Source organism: Gobio gobio (genome assembly GCF_949357685.1).
Source record: "Gobio gobio genome assembly, chromosome: 19".
NCBI lineage: Eukaryota > Metazoa > Chordata > Actinopteri > Cypriniformes > Gobionidae > Gobio > Gobio gobio.
In genome coordinates this window covers 3264770-3289769 of record NC_137112.1, presented here as the reverse complement: position 1 = coordinate 3289769, position 25000 = coordinate 3264770, and the positions used below count along the sequence as shown (strand labels likewise).

The window sequence follows — 25000 nt, the reverse complement described above, 5'->3', positions numbered from 1 at the left end:
TTTGTTTTTGCAGTTATTGATGCATTTATTGACGCATTTAGTGCATTTGTTTTTGCATTTATTAACGCATTTAGTGCATTTGTTTTTGCATTTATTAACGCATTTATTGATGCATTTAGTGCATTTGTTTTTGCATTTATTAACACATTTATTGATGCATTTATTGACGCATTTAGTGCATTTGTTTTTGCATTTATTAACGCATTTAGTGCATTTGTTTTTGCATTTATTAACGCATTTATTGATGCATTTAGTGCATTTGTTTTTGCATTTATTAACGCATTTATTGACGCATTTAGTGACGCATTTAGTGCATTTGTTTTTGCATTTATTAACGCATTTATTGACGCATTTAGTGCATTTGTTTTTGCATTTATTAACGCATTTATTGACGCATTTAGTGCATTTGTTTTTGCATTTATTAACGCATTTATTGATGCATTTAGTGCATTTGTTTTTGCATTTATTAACGCATTTATTGACGCATTTAGTGCATTTGTTTTTGCATTTATTAACGCATTTATTGATGCATTTAGTGCATTTGTTTTTGCATTTATTAACGCATTTATTGACGCATTTAGTGCATTTGTTTTTGCATTTATTAACGCATTTATGAACGCATTTAGTGCATTTGTTTTTGCATTTATTGACGCATTTAGTGCATTTGTTTTTGCATTTATTAACGCATTTATTGATGCATTTAGTGCATTTGTTTTTGCATTTATTAACGCATTTATTGACGCATTTAGTGCATTTGTTTTTGCATTTATTAACGCATTTATTAATGCATTTAGTGCATTTGTTTTTGCATTTATTAACGCATTTATTGATGCATTTAGTGCATTTGTTTTTGCATTTATTAACGCATTTATTGACGCATTTAGTGCATTTGTTTTTGCATTTATTAACGCATTTATTGATGCATTTAGGGCATTTGTTTTTGCATTTATTAACGCATTTATTGACGCATTTAGTGCATTTGTTTTTGCATTTATTAACGCATTTATTGACGCATTTAGTGCATTTGTTTTTGCATTTATTAACGCATTTATTAACGCATTTAGTGCATTTGTTTTTGCATTTATTGACGCATTTAGTGCATTTGTTTTTGCATTTATTAATGCATTTATTGACGCATTTAGTGCATTTGTTTTTGCATTTATTAACGCATTTATTAATGCATTTATTGACGCATTTAGTGCATTTGTTTTTGCATTTATTAATGCATTTATTGATGCATTTAGTGCATGTTTTTTGCATTTATTGATGCATTTATTAATGCTTTTATTGACACATTTAGTGCATTTTTTTTCATTTATTAATTTTGCTTTTATTGATATGTAGTGCATTTTTTTTGTCTGTTAAAAAAAAAAAATCCTAATTGTTTTTGTGCCAGAATAATACAGCTCTGATTGAATAATAGTTACATCATCTAAAATATATATTAAAAAGTTACACCATTTTAAATAGCTTCAGTGTATTGAACTACTTCTTGTAAGTAGCTTCCCACCATTATATATATATATATATATATATATATTTATTAATAAACAATCACAACATTTGCATAATCAATGTCTTGTAATAAACTTATATTACTGATAAATTATTTATCAGATGTTCTTGTATTTCCCTTCAGAGTACTGACGCTCATAGTGTGCGTGTGTGTGTGTGTGTGTGTGTGTGTGTGTGTGTGTGTGTGTGTGTGTAGGCCTGGCGCCGTGCATTCACGTGTGGGACGCCATGAGTAAACAGACGCTGTCCGTCCTGCGCTGCTCTCACGCCAAAGGACTCGGATACGTCAACTTCAGCGCCACGGGGAAACTCCTGCTGTCTGTGGGAGTGGACCCCGAGCACACCATCACTGTCTGGAGATGGCAGGAAGGTGTGTGTGAACCGTTATCTTACTCAATATATACTCAGTAGTGTTCACACACACATTTCTCAGGTCACTTTTTCAAAGCGCTCCACACATAGCCTGCTGTTAGAGTTTTGACCTAACTGTGGAGAAGTTGCTTCCAGCGATTGTAATGTGTTTGTGTTCTCAGGGTCGAGGGTTTGCAGTAAAGGCGGTCACACGGACCGGATCTTTGTGGTGGAGTTCAGGCCCGACTCGGACACTCAGTTTGTGTCTGTGGGAATTAAACACATCAAGTTCTGGACGCTGGTTGGAGGCTCTCTGCTGTATAAGAAGGGAGTGATCGGAGCGGTGGAGGACGGGCGGATGCAGACCATGCTGTCTGTAGCATTCGGAGCCGTGAGCCATTCATGGAGATTATCACAAAAATATGAAGCGGCACAACTGTTGATCTGAAGGGTCATGTGACGGCAGGGCCGTTTCTAGCCATTTTGCAGGGTTGCCAACTCTCACGCATTTGGTGTGATACTCACGCTTTCAGGCTCAGTCTCACGCTCTCTCGCTGCCCAACTTAATCTCACGCCAAACTGCCAAACCTGCTTTTGATATTAAACTAAGTCTACGCTTTTACATTTTTTTAAGTTTTAATGCGAAATTCAAACAATAAATAGCGTTTTGGCTAGGGATGGGGCCGATCCGATCCAGTATCGGGACCGATACCAGCTTAATTCAGGTATCGGATTTTCCCGATCCAACCTGCGGAGAAATCCGATACCCATGAGCCACGTCTGCGCTTTCCAAAAGTGATTCCCGCCGGCTTGTCTGCTAGCTGGCTGCAAACTATGGAATGGATTTCCTGAACGGAGGCGCGGCTCAATGAGACACAGAGTTATGAGACACGCCCCGCTCAGGAAATCCATTCCGCAGTTTGCAGCAGGATAGCATTGAGCAGCATTGGCTAGCCAACATGTCAGCTGTGTGGAAATACTTCACACTGGAAACACCGCAGAGCAAGACAATGTTTGCAAAACCGCAATTCAGAGAGGTGGAAGCTCCCTCGCGGCGTACAACACAACGAACGCAATCAAACATTTACAAAAGCAGACAAGACTAGGGTGACTTAAGAGATAATAATCAGGGCTTGACATTGACAATCGCCATCTGCGTGTGTATTTCGGCTGTGGCGCAACACTCACACCAGCCACTTTGAACTTATTATGGTCTTCTCAAAAGCCATCTGTTACAATCGCGTTGAGCATTATAACCAATCGCACGTGTTTCTATTGAGTTTATGAATATAATAATCAGAATAGTGTTCTGTGAGTATAACTCTACCACTAATGTGTGATGTGAATGTGTGTTGCGTTGTTCAGTATTGGGATGGAGGCAAATTATAGAATTTGTAGAAAAATAATTAATTAAATGCAGAACCGAAAAAAACGCAATTCACAGGCGCGTATTGAACCGTGAATGCCGTATTGAACGGTTCAATATTATATTGAGAATTGTGGCATCCCTAATAAATATTGTGAATTAGCACATTTTCTTATACTATTTTTAAATTGGCCGTTGAAGTTTTATATGGGACAATTACACACTGATCCTTTAACAATGCATTAGCGCAAAAACACACACCTTTTGGAGGTGCAAGTAAGAGAAGAAGAGTCTAAATATAATGATCTCATGAAATGCTAAAGTGAGTGTGATCTTGCCTCTATAATACACACCGAGCAATATTACACCATCTGCCCATTTCACAGCGGCTGCCACAAATACGGCCCTAACAAAATACAGATTTGTGCACTTTTTATTGTACCTGTTTTTTTAATTGGCCTTTGAATTGAGCTTTATTGTGTGGTTAAAAAAGCGCTACATTGCCAAAGCTTTGACCGAGCTCTTTGATCTAATAGTGTTGAGCGCTCCAAATGCAAACTTTACATGCAACAATCAGGCAGTCATTGACTCTGATCCAATAGTGTTAGGGGAACCAGTGGGGGCGGCAATCAGATTTCAGGATGCATTATTTACCCCTGCATTATTTACAGACAGGCGTCCACAGGGCAGCTCTCACCGTCTTCACACTCTCTCGCTCTCCCTCGCGCATATTAATCAAAATCAGCTGAGAATTGACACGATGGTAAAAGGTGGAAAGACTGAAGTTTCACGTGGAGCATTGGGAGATTTTCTCCTGAATTACCGCTGGTGTTTCTCTACAAGAGATTAAGTTAGGTGCACCTACACTCTAGGTGAACATGGACTAACCCAGCAATTGGGTTGTTTTAACCCAGCAATCGGGTTGTTTTAAGCAAACATTTAACCCAACCGTTGGGTCAAAACAACCCAATTGCTGGGTTAGTCCATATTCAACCCAACTTGGGTTATTTTTAACCCAGCATTTTTTAGAGTGTAACCATTAAATGACTAGGTTGTAAATAGTTTTAAATGAAGTATAGTACAGTCAGTGTGCACTTTATTATGATGCTTGCTTGTTGATACTGCAATAGTGTAATTATTTTATTTATGCTTAATATTTATTTTCACCACTGAACTCTTTTTTTTCTTGTTCTACCTCACCTGTTTTTACTATTTGTTAAATATAGTTTTTTTTAGTTCAATAAATGTTCCTTTTTTAAATTGTACATTTTAAATTGTTATCATCCTGATCATTGTGTCATTTTTATGTTGTAAATTGAGGGAGCAAAAGCAATATCGGCTTCAAATATCGGCTCAAGAAAATCGGCAGCACATATCGCTCATCGGCTAAGGCTGATGAAAAAAAAATCGGCATCGGCACTAAATAATCCATATCGGTCGACCCCTAGTTCATTGGCGGCCCTGCAGCTGATGGCGACCGCCTAGTTCGCCTATGCCTAAAAAGGCCCTGCATCACGCATGTATCAGATGTGAAACTCTCTCTTGTGTCTGACAGAATAATCTGACGTTCACCGGCGCCATCAACGGAGATGTGTATGTGTGGCGGGAGCACTTCCTGGTGCGTGTGGTGGCCAAAGCTCACACTGGACCCGTTTTCACCATGTACACGACGCTCAGAGACGGACTCATAGTGACCGGAGGCAAAGAGAGACCGTGAGTTCAGCTCTACGACACACACATGTTGATCACGCTTTACATTAGGGTCCAATTCTTACTCTTAAAGGGTTAGTTCACCCAAAAATGTAAATTCTGTCATTAATGACTTCCCCTCATGTGGTTGGACACCCGTCAGACCTCCGTTCATCTTCAGACACAAATGAAGATATTTTAGTGTAAATCTGATGCTCTGAAAGGCCTCCATTGGCTCAACTTTACACTCTCAAGACCCTTAAAAGACGATTTCAAAACACGGCCTCATGAAGCTTCGAAGCGTTATGAATCAGTGAGTCGATTCAGCGGTTTGGCGGTTTGACACGCGATCCGAATCATGAATCGACTCACTGATTCATAACGCTTCATAACTGTGTTTTGAAATCGTCATCACTATATAAGTCGTTATTTAGGGTTTTTTTGTGCACAAAAACTATTGTCGCCGATTCATAAAGTTATTGTAGAACCGCTGTAGTGAGATGGACTTTGTAACTTTAGTCTTTAGTGTCTTTTAAGGGTCTTGAGAGTGTAAAGTACATTGAGCCAATGGAGGCCTTTCAGAGCATCAGATTTACACTAAAATATCTTCATTTGTGTCTGAAGATGAACGGAGGTCTGACGGGTGTCCAACCACATGAGGGTGAGGAATTAATGACAGAATTTTCATTTTTGGGTGAACTAACCCTTTAATTATGCCCCCCAAAAAAACTCCTAATTACTAGGGCTGGGTATTGACACAAATTTCATAATTCTATTCACAAGCTTTCAATTCAATATCGATTATTTTTGGAGGTATATCAGGTATAATACATGGCACATTTTCCCAAGGAAAACAAATCTCTGAACTAATGTTGTGAACTATGGGAGTCAGTTGATACTACATTAGCCTACTAATATTGAAGGTAAAAATGTACTGATTTGTAGGATACAAACACTTAAATGAAACTAAATTGTGTTTTTTTGTTATAATATTAACTTTACATGATCATAATTCTACTCCAATTAGTCTTTTGAAATGGTCATAATTTATTCATACTAACATGCATTAAATATTGAAGAACATTAAAAATGACAATGAATAGCCTATTTAATGTGGTGCATATAATTAGCAAAATGCTCCTCTCTGGAGTTAATTTTTCTAGCTCACTAATGAGTTTATGAACACTGGATATGGTTTTTCTGAGGTAAATGTGACGTTACATGACATTGTTTACAAGCCGTTTTACGGACGTCTTTCTGCGGTTGAAAAACTGATTGAGTGATTCCATGTGACATGATACAGATTTCAGTGAGTTGTCCTGTATCTTTTAACACACTTTCAGAAGCTCATTCAGGTTTATTTGGCGCTGTAACTGGTTTTAATGCGGAAGAGAAGATCCGTTCATGTGTTCTGTTCTCTTGAGCTGAGCTGAGCCACAGTGCCAAAACTGTATTTATGCTTTTTTCATAAAAAATTTGAAATCTGAAACTTTGTTTCACATCAATAGTAATAAAGCACAAAGATTATTGCGATTTATTGGATGGGAGATGCGCTACAATGTTTATTTCATTCATTAACTGAAAACAGGATGACTAATCGATTCTTGGGATTTAAGAATCGATATTGTTTTGTAAAAGTGAGAATCGATTAAAATCGAGAAATCAATATTTTTTTACCCAGCCCTACTAATTACTGCTTATTAAAGGTAGTTAAGTATTGTGAAGGATTAAAGGCGTCATAACACACAGTCTGATGTTAATCTGGAGTATCTGTAGAGTAGTGTAGATCCTTCATATCTCACAAGAGTCTTTAGTTTATCAGATTTATAAAAGACAGACACACTGCACATTCTTTCTGAAAACAGCCGAGTCCGTGGAGGCGTGCAGTGGGCGGAGCTAGAGACACACACACACACACACACACACACACACTCATGGCATTATCACTGGATAACTCTTGATTCTCTATACGTTGGTGTTGTTAACATTATATGCACTTACGCACCGATTGCCAACAAAACACACACATTTGATCAGTTTCACTCACGCCTGCGGTTTCCACTCATGACCGGGAACAAACACACACACACACACACTCACACACACTCACCTCACCGCCTGCGATTTCCACTCATGACCGGGAACAAACACACACACACACACACACACACTCACCTCACCGCCTGCGATTTCCACTCATGACCGGGAACAAACACACACACACACACACTCACCGCCTGCGGTTTCCACTCATGACCGGGAACAAACACACACACACACACACTCACCGCCTGCGGTTTCCACTCATGACCGGGAACAAACACACACACACACACACACTCACCGCCTGCGGTTTCCACTCATGACCGGGAACAAACACACACACTCTCACACTCACCGCCTGCGGTTTCCACTCATGACCGGGAACAAACACACACACTCGCGCACACACACACATACACACAGTCACACACACACTCACTCACCGCCTGCGGTTTCCACTCATGACTGGGAACAATCACACACACTCCCCACCTGCGGTTTCCATTCATGACCGGGAACAAACACACACACTCTCACACACACACACACTCACCGCCTGCGGTTTCCACTCATGACCGGGAACAAACACACACACTCTCACACACACACACACACACACACACTCACCACACACACTCACCGCCTGCGGTTTCCACTTATGACCGGGAACAAACACACACACTCGCAGAACTCCGGAAACACAAACTGCATCCACTGTTCCCTTAACACTGGGTTATTTGTGGAGCTGAACAAGGTGATCTTTCCCTCACACACACTTCTTTAGTGACATTGATGATTTTGTGGTGTATCAACACACCGCCAGCGCCGCAGATGGCTCCCGTAACCCGAACGAAGCTCAGTGATGGACACGCTCTTGCTCTGGGTGTGTGTGTGTGTGTTCATATAAGGAATTCCACCCTTTATGACATCATACAGGGCCATACTCGAAAAAAAACTGTCAGAAACTTGTGTGAATCCTGAAGGAGTGTATTTGGCACAGAAATACTCGGTCACACGTCTCATGTTTTGAAATGTTGTCCATGTTTATCATGAGAATCAACTCTTTAACAGTGTCAATAAGGCAGAATGCAGGAAATAGCATTAGACCCGCCCCTTTAAGGGATGTAGAATATGATCGGGCAGAATAAGGCATTATAAGTATTAATAAACAACCAACATCCTAGTAATATCCATGCTAAGCGACTAGTTAATAGTGAGATTGGACCCTAAACTAAAGTGTTACTGTTGATTTTGTGATCAAAGCTGAATTTATCATCATTACTCCAGTCTTCAGTGTCACATGATCGTTATAAATGTCACTTTTGATCAATTTAATGCATCTTTGATTAATAAAAGTATTAATTTCTTTTTTTTTTTAAAAAGCAATATTGTTACTGTATATATGTGCAGGACTAAAGAGGGCGGCGCTGTGAAGCTGTGGGATCAGGAAATGAAGAGATGCAGAGCGTTTCAGCTGGAGACGGGACTTCCTGTAGAGACGGTCAGATCTGTGTGCAGAGGAAAGGTCAGTCATGTGTCCAGTTATTGGCCTCAAAGAGCCGGTGTTCAGTTGAAGTGTTAGTGTAGGAGACTGACAGTGGTGTGTGTGTGTGTGTGTGTCTTTATCAGTGTTGGGGGAAACGCATTACAAGTAACTTGAGTTACGTAATATTACTTTTTCAAGTAACTAGTAAAGTAACGCATTACTTTTCAAATGTACAACAAAATATCTGAGTTACTTTTTCACATTAGTTTGACTGACAGCTCTCCTGTCCTCATGTTGAGAAAAATAAGTGCAGAGGTGTGTGTTAGTGTTAATAATAGTGAATAGTAAAGAATGCAAGCAAATATAATATAACCCCAAAAAAGTGTAAAAACATATTTTCCCTTATACTATGTACAGTAGGCTATATACATATGAATTCATACTGAATCAAGATCGAACTCGATATTTGTGCCCATCGTCTCATAAGCTAATGCTGATCTACGCTGTAAATCAACCAGTTAGCTATGGTGTTGTGGCACAAACATTATGCAGGTTATATGTACTTTATGTAACTTATTTTGCCACAAAATATATTGAGTTTTCCTTTGACTAAAGCTAGACTAAAATGACTAGACTTTTGGTCGACTAAAACTTGACTAAGATACCTTGAGTTGTCTTTTGACTAAAACTAGACTAAAACGACGAGACTTTTAGTCGACTAAAACTTGACTAACAAAATAAGATATGTGAATGACTAAATATGACTAAAACTAACAAGGACATTTGGCACAAGACTAAGACTAAGACTAAATTAAAAATAGGTGACAAAATTAACACTAGTGTGTGTAAACATGAGGGTTATTGTAGTTCTAGACTAAATGTGAGCATTTATTTATCTCACTTGCACAATAAAGATTCTGTTCTCCTCAAAATGAATAAAATCAGTCAAATGCAAAATCAGAGTACTATGCAAACCTCCAATAATTAAATGTTAAATAAAACAAATATTTTTATGCATTTAATCTACCTTTATTGACCAATGTTGTGCTGCTGACCTTTGATGATTCAGTTAAGCCATGATCAAAAATTACGAGATTTTTTGTTTTTATTGGTAAAACGTTTTTCTCCTGCGTCCTATTCTTCCATTATCCAGAATGGCAGCACATTTATACCTCAGCCTGAGGCCTATTATTTCAATTTTGGTATGAAGAGGTCTTTACATTTGCACAAAAAAGGACTTTTTTTGCTATTAAAAAACAAAACAAAAAAGCAAGCCCAGCCCAGGTGAGAAAAAGTAACGCAAAAGTAACGTAACACATTACTTTTCTTAAAAAGTAACTCAATTAGTTACTTTTTAAGGGAGTAACGCAATATTGTTATGCATAAGTAACTTTCCCCAACACTGGTCTTTATTGGATCAAAGGGAAAGATCTTGGTGGGAACGAAGGATGGCGAGATCATCGAGGTGGGAGAGAAGAACGCCGCCTCCAACACCATGATCAACGGACACACACAGGGCCGCATCTGGGGCCTGGCCACACACCCCTCCAAAGACGTCTTCATCTCCGCCAGCGATGATGGAACCATCCGGATCTGGGACCTGGCGGATAAGGTGAGGGATTGTGGGTAATAGGAGTGTTTACACCACCGTTTAGAAGTTTGTGGTCAAGGAGATGATCAAACGCATCAGTAAAGACATTTCTATTTCAATTAAATGCTGTTCTTTTGAACTTTCTATTCCTCAAAGAATCCTGAAGGGTCATGTGACACTGGAGTAATGCTTTGATCGCAGGAATAATTTACACTTTACTATACATTCACATAGAAAACAGCTGATCTACATTTAGGCCTGTCACGATAACAAATTTTGCTGGACGATAAATTGGCCAAAAAATTATCGCGATAAACGATTTTATTGTCTATTGAGACCATTTTCATCTAAATTCATGATAATGGCATAATAATGCAGGTACACCTTTTCAATAAACTTTTATTTCTAAAGACTATTTAACACTGAAAACGGAAAGCATTTTAAATATCCACAATAAATGAACAAAACAACCAAAACAAAAAAAGCAATGGACTCTCAGTCTGTTCACAAACAAATGCTCTTGAACAAACAGCTGGAAAACTGCAGCGGATGATTGTGTTTTAGGCAGTGCTGGGAATCCATTTTAAAAAAATTAACGAATTAATCACTTTTTTTGTAATTAATCACGATTAATACGTTTTTAATGTTTTGATATTGTTATAATTTCAGTTACTCTCCAAATTAATGTAGAAACAATTTATTGACAGCATATTTTAAATATGTGTTGTATTGTCATGTTTTTATGAATGAAGGCCAGTATCACTGATGTCTCTATGAAACATTAATGACGCTACATTACAGTATAACTGAAAGCTCCCAATTTCAACATTTACTAGGCTTTATAACAAACATCTTTTAATTTAAGTGAACTTAAAACAATCTTTACATAAACCCAAAATAATAAATGTTATATTTACCCATGGCCTTCCCTGTTATACATATACAGAAATGAAATAGTTATCAAACACCTTTCTTAACTGCATAAATAATAAATGAAATATAGATGAATCATCATTAAAGCTACACTCTTCTCTGTTCCTGTTGTTCTGTGATGAACATTAATGACATCATCATCAGTGCTACTGTCACTTTAAGAACCGCCGCGCATCTCATTTCCTCACAACTCTTTAAGTTCATTTAAGACGTTATTTAACTCATTTAAGACTCTAATATGAGAATACTCTAAATCCTCTGTGTTATTGTTATTGTTTGTTCAAGAGCAAAAGAGAACTCGATGTGAGCAGGAGACTGACGAGAGTCTGTCTGTGCGTCGAGTGTGTGTGTGTGTGTGTGTGTGTGTGTGAGTGTCCCTCGATTAGCTGACATGAGACGCACACACACACACACACACACACACACACACACACACACACACACAGGACATTGACATGGAGCGCGTTCTCTTGTGTCTTGTCGCGTTTGGAAGCGTTTACATGTATAAGAGCGCGATCATATAATGTAACGCTCGCCATAAATGGATATTAAAACGGCCGCTGGAAATTATCGCAGCCGGAAAAATTATCGAGCTCATTTTTTTTATCGTGCGATTAATTGATTTATTGATTATCGCCACAGGCCTATCTACATTTAAATAATATTTCACAATTTTTACTGTATTTATGATCAGATAAATGCAGAAGACATTCAAAACATGAATGGCTGTGTATGTCTAAGGCTTTGTAATTATTTGTCGTCTCCCAGAAACTTCTGAACAAAGTCAGTCTGGGTCATCCGGCAAAGTGCACGGCGTACAGTCCGAACGGTGAAATGGTGTCGATCGGGATGGAGAACGGAGAGTTCATCGTCCTGCTGGTCAACTCACTGACTGTGTGGGGCAAAAAGAGAGACCGCAGCGTGGCCATCCAGGACATACGGTCAGCACACACACTGCATGACAAACACAGGAGAGAAACATACAGCAAAACCAGACAGCACATTTTAATATAGTTTTAGTCATAATTTAGTCACCTTAAAGAGCACCTATTATGGCATTTAAAATGTTCCAAATATTGTTTTAGAAGTCCCCAACAACATGCATGCAATGACAAAAAAGACTTTAGTTTTCTTATAATATGCGTTTATTTTGACCTGTTCTGACAGCGATTCTCAAATGATTCCTTTAGTGATTCACTTTTCAAAACCCCGCCTTTACGTGGCGCTAATCTGCGCTGATTGGTCCGATGACCCAGTCAGTTGTGATTGGTTTAGTCTGTGCCGATATTTTCGGAAACGGAACGCCCATCAAAGTCTTATAGTGACAGTAATTTTGTTAATATGTGTCAGGAGTTATGAATATGAAAACCGCGTCTGTACCGTTTGATTGTAATATGAGCCTCAGCTGATCTCATTCATAAAAAACTCCTCTATTCTCCTCACGAAGACTCGCGACAAATCAACATCCCTCAGGGCTTTTAGTTCAAAAGTGTGCAGATGAGGAGAAATATTGATAGATTCTCATATGTCTGTGTCAAATTTCTAAACAGAGGAGTATTTTTTATTCAATACTTCCTCAAAATGCGCAGATGTAGCCTAATCATGAGCGATTGAGTCTCTTATGTGTTGTTTTCAGCTCATCCTGGCAGCCGGAGGGCGCTCTGAGCACATGTAGTCCATATATGATACACACAGACGAAGAAGAACCATGTGCCATAATAGAAGTCCATAATAAAAGCTTCCTGAGATCACGAAACATGCAAATAGAGACATTTGAAGACTAATAAACACACAATCTCGACGATGTATGGTTTGTCTTCAAGACACTTAGTCTTCAAATGCTCATTCTTGGGCAGATGAAAGAAGTTTGCTTTTGAGTCGCACTTCAGAACACAGCGTCTCGTCGCCATGATGTTTTCTAGTGTTCACTGGCGTCTTGGAGCGCAATAAGTGGGCGTATCGTATTCAAATAACTTGACAAGTTGACGTCATCTAGTCAGAGAAAAAGCTTCGGTCTTCTAACGATTCTTAAAAATGACTCCGAGTCGACTCTTACTTTTGAAAGAAAATAACTATATATACGGTGCACTGTCATATTTCAAACTTTGCAGGATGTTTTTGTTCCCTTAGATCTATGTTACACACTACATGAAAGGTACATTTCAAAATTCCATGATAGGTGCTCTTTAATTGTTTTTAGTTATCGTCAGTGGAAAAAGGTTGTTGACGAAATGATTCAGCATCACGGTTTAAAAGAAAAAAATTTGTTGTATGCTTAATTAAATATGTCATGAAGACAAGCCCTTATGAAAACTGAGCTGTATACAAACACATCAGTTTTTATTTGAGTGTGATTATAATATCTGAAAATAGAATAATGTTTGGGCTCTGGTGTTTGTTTTAATCTCTAATATTATAGTAATGTACCAAATGAGAGGATTCCCTGGAAAGTTTAGGAAAGTCAAACCGTGGGTTTCAGATACCATTATAATTAATGTAGCATCTGTGCATCTCTAATTAAAATACATGATCAAAAAATATCTAAAAATTATATTTACTTGAGAAGCACTGAAGATATTAAGTCTTGTCTGTTGAAATATGAATCAAAGTTTTTGAAATAAAAATAATAGTTTATTTCCTGAACACATTGACAAATATTTTTCTTGCTTCAAGCATTTATATTTGCGTAACTTTGACTTTTTTTTTTATAAAACAAGACTTACTATCGTCAGTCATTTAGCTTCAAGTAAATGTGTCTTGATTTACAAATGTTTCGATATTTTAAATAGTAAACCAAGCAAGAAAAGCGTGTTTGCAGTGCATTTCAAATCACCGAAACAAACACGCCCCCAAAAGGGTCTCGCTCCGCCCCACACATACTTACATTTATGCATTTACTTAATACTTAATACATACTTAACCCAGGCGGAATCTGCTGTGCCAGCCAGCCGAGGGCGTAATGCAGGGCCGGCCCGTGGCATAGGCGGAATAGGCAAATGCTAGGGGCGCCACTCATCCATAGGGGCGCCAAAATGTATTACTGATACTATTTTATTCATATTAATTTGAAATATTACCAAATAAAGCGCAAAAAAACGTAACTTAGTCCCCCGCATCAATCTCCCCCGCCGAGCTACTTGAAGTGCGTCAGAAATATAACGCGTGTTCAGTTTAACGTTGGGAATTTGTTGTGTTGCGTCGCCTCTCGCCGCATCTAACGTAGAGAGGATTGCTTTCATTTTTTAGGGTGCTTGGCCGCTCGCTCCAGGTGTAGACACGGTGAAAGTTGCCTGATAATTTATGACGGATTGCCGAATTGTAGTGTCATAAAAAAACAGAAGCCCTCTGATGCAGGCAAGATAAGGGAAACACTGCAAAAATGCTCTTCTTATTTAGTATTTTTGTCTTGTTTCTAGTCTAAATATCTAAAACTTCTTAAACCAAGATGCATTTACTAGATAAGTAAAATTATATTTTTTCTTAAGTGAGTTTATCCTTAAAACAAGCTAAATTATCTGCCAATGGGGTAAGAAAAATTATCTTGTTTCTGTCTCAAACAGAAATAAGATAATTTTTCTCACCCCATTTGGCAGATAATTGTGCTAGTTTTAAGCTAAAACTCACTTCATTTTGATTTTTCCCCCCAGAAAACAAGGAAAAACATTTCTAATGTCATTTTACTAGTAAATACATCTTGATTTAAGAATTTTTTGATGTTTGGACTGGACACAAGAAAAAAATGACTAAATAAGAAGAGCATTTTTTGCAGTGTAAAGACAGAGGTAAAGTGCTGTAATGAATGAACAATTTATTTAATTGTATAGTAGTAAAATACTAATGTACCCTAATTAATTCCAGTTTTACCTTAAACTATATGCAAGCAGCTGTTCTGGGTTCTCCAGTGGCCACAGATAGTGTATTTTGTCAACAACAAAAAAATCATATCTGTTTTTTTAAACGCATGTAATATCACTTTTTTAATAGCCTAATGTTTTTACTCTACAGTTGTGCAGTTTTAAGGGGACATATGGACATTTTAAAATGTATTTGCCGAAATTAGTAATGATATTTATATACAGGTTTATTTAAAATAGCAACATTTTATGTAAATTTCACATTAAATATCAAAATTTCTCAGTTTAATTCATGGTGAAAACATGAATGTGCATATTAGTGGAAGTTTGCTGCCATCTACTGGAAAACAAACACTTTTGCTAGTTCTAAATAGTTTGTGCATGAATGCTATATGCAATTACTTGTTATTTGTGTTTAGGCTGTAATGTGGCGTAGGTGCTTTTTTTTATAGTTTAACTATCATCAGCCTTTTAAAAAAATTTAATAATAATATCATGAACATAATGACAGGGAAGAATGGACTGGACATCATATAAAACAACAACAACAATAAAAAAATAAAAAAATCAATGCGTTAAAAAAATAAAACAGTGCCAGTGTTTCCGCAACTTAGACTGAAAACATGTAGTGTTAAACCTTGATACAAAGGGGCACCAAGTAAAATCTTGCCTAGGGCAGCAAATTGGTCAGGGCCGGCCCTGGCGTAATGTCATCAGTGAAAGCAATGTGTGTTACTATGGTACTCCAGGTCGAATGTTCAATGAAAAAGTCATCCCTTCCATCCCAAAAACACAAACACAGTTCTCATGAACAACTCGACAGCACAAGCTAAGATGTAGAGCTGGGCGATACGGCTGAAAACTGTATCACGATACAAGTGTTTCATATCAGTCGATATCGATAATTATTGATATGTTTTATGACCCATTTAAAATAAGGACCAGGAGAAAAATGTTTTACATTTTAAACATTTTTATTTTAAATAGGGCTGTCAAAAGATTAATCACATCCAAAATAAAAGTTTGTGTTTACATAATATATGTGTGTGTACTCTGTTAATTATTATTTATATATAAATACACACACATTCATGTATATATTTAAGAAAATATAAATTCATAATATAAATAATATAAATATAAATTCATAAACATATATAATATGTTTTTATATATAAAACATTTATATTTATATATATTATAGATTATATACAGTATATACATGCAAATATTTCTTAAATATATACATGAATGTGTGTGTATTTATATATAAATAATAATTAACAGAGTACACACACATATATTATGTAAACACAAACTTTTATTTTGGATGCGATTAATCGCGATTAATCTTTTGACAGCCCTAATTTTAAACTTAACCTTCCTCTGATTATAATCCCCTCAGTTATAAAGGCAGAAATGTCAACACAACCATGGAAAACACTCAAATAATTCAAATATAAACACAAGAATCACAATGAACACTTAATAATTATCTCTTAACATTAAAGGAACACCACTTTTTTTGAAAATAGGCTCATTGTACAAGTCCCCTAGAGTTAAATAGTTGAGTTTTACCGTTTTTGAATCCATTCAGCCGATCTTTGTATCTGGCGCTAGCACTTTTAGCATAGCTTAGCATACATCATTGATTCTGATCAGTCCATTAGCATCTCATTAAAAAAATGACCAAACACACTTTCAATATTTTTCCTATTTAAAACGTGACTCTTCTACAGTTACATCGTGTGCTAAGACCAACTGAAAATGAAAAGTTGTGATTTTCTACACCTATATGGCTAGAACTACTTTCTCATTCCTGCGTAATAGTCGCGGATCTTCGCGGCCGTACCACAAATTTTTCGGATCACGAATACGAAAAAACGCATGCGGAAATTTCGGACTCAGTGTGCAAAGGCCTTTAGCATTTAGTTGCTTTGTCATAAGGCACTGAGAGTAACATTACCTCTCCATGTAGTTTCAAAGGCTGAATCTAAAATCGCCCCCTATACCCTTAAATAGGGCATTATTTGAAGGAACAGTCATTTGTAGTGGTGTCCGAAACCATAGTGGACGTTATTGAGTGCACTCATTCTATCCCACAATGCACCGCAATAACGAGTGTACAGCTAATGTACACACAGCGCCTGTCCGAATTCACTCACTCGTTTTCATTCACTCCTTCAAGTGAACTAAAGTACCAAATAGTGATTGAGGGTTTTAGGGGGCGATTTCGGATTCAGCCAAAGGCAAGAATAGCACAACGGCGAGCGCGTCGAGTATAAACACGCCCCCAAACCAACGAGGCGCGCGCTGTCAGCGGAGGAGCCAGACGAAACTATAAACAAGGCTGGTAAAACAAATGTGTGGTATTACCAGTCTTGGTGGGGACGACAGTCTTACAGACGACATTGGTCTGACTACAGTCAGACTTCCAAAAATCTGCCATACTGGCGAGCTGACTTGTTTTCCTGTTTTATCAACAATTTCCTCGCTCGCTGCGGCGCTTATTTTCCACTGGTCACTCCACGCCGGTGCTGTTTACTGAAGAATCCAACGCGAGAAAATATTATGGCGCAACCAAACCTGATACAGTTACATGATTGGCTGTTAGCCTGTCACTCCCTATGTTGCTTGGTTACCAGAGAGCGAGTGCATTTGTTCATGCAACCAAACTTGCTTCACGACTTCCGACGAAGAAAAAAAAAAAATTTGAACGTTTTATCAAACGCATTTTTTATTGATATCGATTACGTGTCTATCGCGATACATATCGTTTTATTGCCCACCCCTACTAAGATGTTACAATTATGACCAGATTAGAGGGTTATATCATCAAGAAAAAAGGACCCAAACATATCGTCGCTGCCCGATGAAACTCACGTATGTCCAAAACGGTTACTTTTCAGGAAGTGAAAAAAACACCGTAATTCAAAAGCAGTTGAATGTAGCGTTGTCATACTTGGTACGGCATCTTTACATGTAACCATATTCTTGTCAGTGTAATGATATAATCCACATTTGACCAAAATTTAGTTTAAATGGACATGCGTGCATATTTTACAGTAACGGTGGTCGATACGCGTTCTTCAGATCATTAATTAGAATGGCCAAGTGGCGTTTCATATTGACAGAGGAATACATGCTGGACATTCTCAGCCTCTGGTGATCGCAGTATGAGTGAGGCATGTTCTACTGACAGCCATGACAGTAGCATTACAGGCTATAATTTGATCAGTTTGACTAAGAAAAAAAAAGTTTGAATCTTATGAGGCTGAGTTTATTTACATACTAGCAAGCAAACTAATCTGCGAAGAACTAGATTAGAACTAAACTGTGGAGAGCTTCAATGTCGTACTTTCGGCTATCCAGTGCTGAGCTTCGATGAAACTTCACGAGACCGGCGAGATGCTTCCACAGGGCGGGAGATACGCGGCGTGATTGACAGCTTTGACACCAAATGGATATACGTGAAAATCAGATTACATGATTTCACAACTTTTCATTGGCCATTTAGATATGTGAAGCATACTGTATACGGAAATGAACCTGGACATTCAATCCGTCGAAAAATCTCAAAATCGGCATGCGTGGTTTTCATCGCACAGCAACGATATATTATGAGTATATTATCATACATTATGACATTCACTGAGCGCTCTCTTCTCCCCGTCATTAGTAGACACGCCCCTTACTGTTGATTGGCTACATGTTTGTTTTGGTACTCGGCCCGAGACACTTTTCTAAAGCAGTTTTGAAAGATCACTTACCCCCCCTTTAATTGTATGATGATGTTTTGTCCGCTCAGGTTCAGCTCTGATAACCGGCTGCTGGCCGTCGGCTCACTGGAGTGTGCTGTAGATTTCTACGATCTCACTCTGGGTCCGTCTCTCAATCGCATCGGCTACTGCAAAGATATTCCTGGCTTTGTGATCCAGCTGGACTTCTCTGCGGACAGCAAATACATCGAGGTACGAATCAGTTCACAATTTCATACATGGCTGAAATGTAATGCAATTAAGGAGTTATTTTCAGATCCGGACAATATTCACACACACTATATTGACAGAAGTATTGTGCAAATCACAGAGTTCAGGTGTTCAACCCCTTCATGGCCACAGGTGTGTAAATCAAGCTCTAGCAGACGCTTCTACACACATCAGTGAGAGAATGGGCCGCTCTCAGGAGCTCAGAGAACTCAGTGGCCACCTGTGCAATGTCCAAATATTAGACTTAATATTCCACGCTCAACTGTTAGTGGTGTTATAACAAAGGGGAAGCGATTGGTAACAACAGCAACATAATCCCAGAGCGGGGTCAGCGCATGCTGAGGGTCACAGAAGTCGCCAACTTTCTGCAGAGTCAAGAGCTCCAGACCTCCAAACTCCTGTGGCCTTCAGATGAGCTCAAGATCAGTGTGTAGAGCTTCAGGGAATGGGTTTCCATGGCCGAGCAGCTCATCCAAGCCTTACATCACCAAGTGCAATGCAAAGCGTGGGATGCAGTGGGGTAAAGCGTGCCGCCACTGGACTCTAGAGCAGTGAGACGTGTTCTCTGAGTGACCAATCACGCTTCTCTGTCTGGCAATCCCATGGACGAGTCTGAGTTTGGCGATTGCCAGGAGAACAGGACTTGCCTGACTGCATTGTGCCAAGTGTAAAGTTTGGTGGAGGGGGGGTTATGGGGTGGGGTTGTTTTTCAGGGGTTGGCCTCTTAGTTCCAGTGAAAGGAACTCTTAATGCTTCACCAAGACATTTTGGACAATTTCATGCTCCCAACTTTGCGGGAACAGTTTGTGGACGGCCCCTTCCTGTCCCAGCATGCACCAGTGCACAAAGCGTCTCCATAAAGACACGGATGAGTGAGTTTGGTGTGGAGGATCTTGAGTCCTGACCTCGACCCGATAGAACAGCTTTGGGATGAATTAGAGCGGAGACTGAGAGCCAGGCCTTCTCGTCCAACATCACTAATGCGCTTCTAGAAGATTCCCCATAAACACACTCTAAACCTTGAGGAAAGAAGAGCTGAAGCTGTTAGAGCTGTGAAGCGTGGGCGACTCATGGGCGTCGGAACCATTGTATGAGGGTGGGACAAGACCCACCCACTTTTTACGATCAATGATATTGGACCCACTCACTTTTATCGTCTCATTCAGCACATGTCTGTTTACCTACCCCTAACCGATAAACACTTAGATGCTTTATTTCCACTTTTCTAATAATTTCTTCATTTTTATTGAAAATAAATGCCTTTCCGATCTGATATGTGATGGGAAAAGGGAGAAGATTGAGCTTGGCGAAAGGTGGACTCGAACCGCAGGTCGATTTGTGTCAAAACTAGATGCCGTGCGTCTTACCCCTACACTACTGCCGCTTACGATGATAAGGCGATTTCCGTAAATTTGTCTTTCCGAACTATACGTTTAGCAAGTGTTGTGAACTTTTCTCTTCTAAAGTGTAGGAAACTCAGAAGATGAAGACCAGGAGACATCGGGATCAAACAGAAGTTATTCTTTTAATGAGAACTCTCTGTGCTGCAGGTCGTCTGAAAACAGTCTGATTTAACAGTACAAAATAATGCAATTTATCTACATTTCAGGGGGAGGGACTATACAGCAGGGGAGGAGACATAGGAAAATAGGGACACACCCCAAACATTCCTGTCTCATCAGCCGTAATTCAATCAGCATAACAGTGTCATTCAAATGCATAGATGCTAATCCAATCACTCAGGCAGTTTTGCTCTAAACTTGTCAGTAAATAGTCAGGAAGTGCATAAAGACAAAAGACTTAATGTCTCAAACACTTACACAGCCTGACGTAATCTCCTTAGAATATAACTGAAAACATTGTGTTTTACATTTTGAAGTAAACTTGAGGAAATTCTATTACATTGGAACCTAGATATAACAATGTATACATTTGTAATCTTACACAAGAAAAGCGGTATATTTGTACTTAATGTAATTGGCATCTACTCCAGTAAAAAAAATTCTAAGGACCCATCCACATTTTTTTTTGCTTCCGACGCCCATGGGCCGACTCCATATTAAACCCCTTAACAATGGGAAGTTCATGTGCATGTAAAGGCAGGCGTCACAAAACCATAATACTCAAGACACACACACACACAATAATAAAACAAACAGATCAAACACACCTTCACCTGGTTCCTGAAATCAAGTCAGACCATTTCAAAGCAGCTCCACATTAACAAACAGGAAAAAAGGTGATAATTCATCAGTTCTCAAGCAGCTCTACAGAAGTCATTGTTCAGCTCAGATCCTAACTTGCAACACCTGCGATTCAACAGGAAGGTATTGTGTGTAAATATCCCGGCTTGTAGTTTATGAATGTGTCATGTGACATGTGTGCAGGTCTCCACAGGCTCATACAAGCGGCAGGTTCACGAGGTTCCCAGCGGGAAGATCGTCACAGAGCAAAGCCTGATTGACAGGATCACCTGGGCTACATGGACCAGGTGAGATCAGATCTCTGTGTGAATGATGCCACAGGTGATGATGATGTGCCCTGAAAACGCTCTCTCATGTACAGTGTTCTGGGTGACGAGGTTCTGGGCGTCTGGCCGCGTAACGCAGAGAAGGCGGACGTGAACTGTGCCTGTGTTTCTCACGCCGGGATGAACGTGGTCACTGGGGATGATTTCGGGCTCGTGAAGCTCTTCGACTTCCCCTGCTTGGAGAAATTTGTAAGTCAACTTTTTGTTCTACTTTGTGACGCTGTACTGTAACCGTCACGGATCAGGTGAGTAAATGTTGTGGCATTGTAATTGTATTCGTATACACCGATCAGGCATAACATTATGACACTGATGATCTCTGTTAGTGGGTGGGATATATTAGGCAGCAAGTGAACATTTTGTCCTCAGAGTTGATGTGTTAGAAGCAGGAAAAATGGGCAAGTGTAAGGATTTGAGTGAGTTTGACAAGGGCCAGATTGTGACGGCTAGAGGACTGGGTCAGAGCATCTCCAAAACTGCAGCTCTTGTGGGGTGTTCCCGGTCTGCAGTGGCCAGACTCTATCAAAAGTGGAGAACCAGTGGAGAACCGGCCACAGGGTCATGAAGAACCAGTGGAGAACCGGCCACAGGGTCATGAAGGACCAGTGGAGAACCGGCCACAGGGTCATGGAGGACCAGTGGAGAACCGGCCACAGGGTCATGAAGGACCAGTGGAGAACCGGCCACAGGGTCATGAAGGACCAGTGGAGAACCGGCCACAGGGTCATGAAGGACCAGTGGAGAACCGGCCACAGGGTCATGAAGGACCAGTGGAGAACCGGCCACAGGGTCATGAAGAACCAGTGGAGAACCGGCCACAGGGTCATGAAGAACCAGTGGAGAACCGGCCACAGGGTCATGAAGGACCAGTGGAGAACCGGCCACAGGGTCATGGAGGACCAGTGGAGAACCGGCCACAGGGTCATGAAGAACCAGTGGAGAACCGGCCACAGGGTCATGAAGGACCAGTGGAGAACCGGCCACAGGGTCATGAAGGACCACAGGGTCATGGAGGACCAGTGGAGAACCGGCCACAGGGTCATGGAGGACCAGTAGAGAACCGGCCACAGGGTCATGGAGGACCAGTGGAGAACCGGCCACAGGATCATGAAGGACCAGTGGAGAACCGGCCACAGGGTCATGGAGGACCAGTGGAGAACCGGCCACAGGGTCATGGAGGACCAGTGGAGAACCGGCCACAGGGTCATGGGCGGCCGAGGCTCATTGATGCCCGTGTGGTCCAATCAAACAGACGAGCTACTGGAGCTCAAACTGCTCAAGAAGTTAATGCTGGTTCTGATAGAAAGGGCTCAGAATACACAGAGCATCTCAGTTTGTTGTATTTGGGGCGGCACAGCCGCTGACCCCTGACCCCGCCCAAACCGCCTGCTGGCTGTGGCTCTTTCAGCAGATAATGCGCCGCCACAAAGCACAAATGCTTCAGGAATGGTTTGAGGCGTTGACTCTGCCTCCAAATTCCCCAGATCTCAATCCGGTCGAGCATCTGTGGGATGAGCTGAACAAACAAGTTGCCTCGCAACTTACAGGACTTAAAGGATCTGCTGCTAACATTTTGGTGCCAGACACCACAGCACAGCTTCAGGGGTCTAGAGGAGTCCACGGGTCAGGGTAATGTTATGCCTGATCGGTGTATAATATTGTACATATCATTAACCCTTGAATGGTTTGCGTTGCTTCACAGGCCAAACACAAGCGTTACTTCGGTCACTCTGCCCATGTGACCAACATCCGTTTCTCTTATGATGACAAATACGTGATAAGTGTAGGAGGCAACGACTGTAGGTGAGCTGACGTCCATCCCTCCATCCATCCCTCCATCCATCCATCCCTCTTGCCATCCCTCCATCCATCCATCCATCCATCCATCCCTCTTGCCATCCCTCCCTCCCTCCCTCCATCCCTCCATCCATCCCTCCATCCATCCATCCATCCATCCCTCTTGCCATCCCTCCCTCCCTCCCTCCATCCATCCATCCATCCATCCCTCTTGCCATCCCTCCCTCCCTCCATCCATCCATCCATCCATCCATCCCTCTTGCCATCCCTCCCTCCATCCCTCTTGCCATCCCTCCCTCCATCCCTCTTGCCATCCCTCCCTCCATCCCTCCCTCCATCCATCCATCCCTCTTGCCATCCCTCCCTCCCTCCATCCCTCTTGCCATCCCTCCCTCCATCCCTCCATCCCTCCCTCCGTCTGAACCCTCACTAACGCCTCTCTCTCTCTCTCTTTCCCCTCTCTCTCTCTCTCTCTCTCTCTCTCTCTCTCTCTCTCTCTCTCTCTCTCTCTCTCTCTCTCTCTCTCTCTCTCTCTCTCTCTCTCAGTGTGTTCGTGTGGAGATGTGTGTGATGATTCTCTTCTGCTGCTGCGTTTAACACCTGATGGAGCCTGGATGTGTGAGAGACGACCATTCTGTGAAGTGCAATGTTTACACTCACATGTACTTAAAAAAAAACATACACTCATAAATCATGCCAATATTTCAGAAATAAATGTATTTTCGTTTGGATTCTGAAGTGCCTTGGAGACACAGTTTGCTGATCTTTGCCCCGAGATGTTCACATGATGCATACGGTATATGGTGCTAAATGGAAATATGTCCACTTAGAGCTTAAAAAAAATCATGCATTATGCAATTTTACGTTCCCCACCTTTTTTTAAACATTTTGTACATAAATGTCAAATATATATATCCTCTCATTAAATGCTCTTCCTGTTAAAAATATCCAAATACATGGGACTCAGGAGAAATTCAGTACTGTAATGTGTAGATGTTATATTTGACCTGTGCTATTTTTGTTAAAATATTTATTTTTATGTACGTATTTACGTATGAAGTATGCAAACTAGTCGGTCGGTCTTCGAACTGTTGGCGTATATTGCAAAAAAAACTCACTGGCTGTCCAAATATAAAAGTTATATGAGATGTACGTAGTAGCGTTGTGTGTGTAGAATGCACTGTTTGTAGCCAATCACGTGACAGCAGCTGTTTATCGTGTGCAGATATTGAGTTATATCTGTCATTTGTATGTTCATGTTTTTGTAACGTATAATTGAACGATATATATCCTAATGCATGAATCTGTGTGATCGTCAGTCATGAATGAATACTGTTGTTTTATAATTAAAGGGAAGAATGTGCTGGGAAGAGTGTTTTTCCATCTTTCTCCAGCTGATGGCAGCGTTACATCTCACCAAAATTGTGGAAAACATTCGGCAGCCTGATTAAATGACACTTAACCACTTTAACAACCACCTTACTGACTGTTAATAAGCCGTTATTAGGAGTTTATTGAGGATAAAGCTGTAGTTAACAGTGAGAATTGGACCCTAAACTCACGCTTGAAGCTGATTGGCCGTTCTCTGGATATTTAATACTATTCAGCAAATCAAAGAAAACAATAGAGGGATTATTAATGAGGAGAGCTGCATTCCAGATCCACCCACTTGTGTGTGTGTGTGTGTCAACATCTGACATGAACACATTAAACATGTCATTCTGTTTTTCAGGTTGTGTTTACGTGCATAAACGTGGCTAAATCACTGATAATGCATGATTGGATTCTGCTGATCAATCCCCTGGTGGCAGTAAATCAGCAGTGTGTGTAAACCGCGAGTGAATCAGGGTTTGTAC

The 25000-nt window shown here is 40.1% G+C and overlaps 1 protein-coding gene across 1 annotated transcript in view; it reads left to right on the top strand.

Moving 5' to 3' along the window:
* eml6 (EMAP like 6) overlaps nucleotides 1–24512 on the top strand; it is a gene marked incomplete at its 5' end in the record, with an annotated part of 143745 nt that extends 119233 nt beyond the window's left edge. The window contains 11 exons of the mRNA XM_079843854.1: nucleotides 1712–1885; nucleotides 2049–2257; nucleotides 4788–4945; nucleotides 8375–8489; nucleotides 9874–10062; nucleotides 11743–11915; nucleotides 18637–18799; nucleotides 21205–21308; nucleotides 21383–21536; nucleotides 23050–23150; nucleotides 23691–24512. Of these exons, the coding sequence (XP_079699980.1) occupies nucleotides 1712–1885; nucleotides 2049–2257; nucleotides 4788–4945; nucleotides 8375–8489; nucleotides 9874–10062; nucleotides 11743–11915; nucleotides 18637–18799; nucleotides 21205–21308; nucleotides 21383–21536; nucleotides 23050–23150; nucleotides 23691–23715 (1565 nt within the window). The 3' untranslated portion in view covers nucleotides 23716–24512. The remainder of the gene's footprint in view (nucleotides 1–1711; nucleotides 1886–2048; nucleotides 2258–4787; nucleotides 4946–8374; nucleotides 8490–9873; nucleotides 10063–11742; nucleotides 11916–18636; nucleotides 18800–21204; nucleotides 21309–21382; nucleotides 21537–23049; nucleotides 23151–23690) is intronic.
* Nucleotides 24513–25000: the final 488 nt, after the last annotated feature.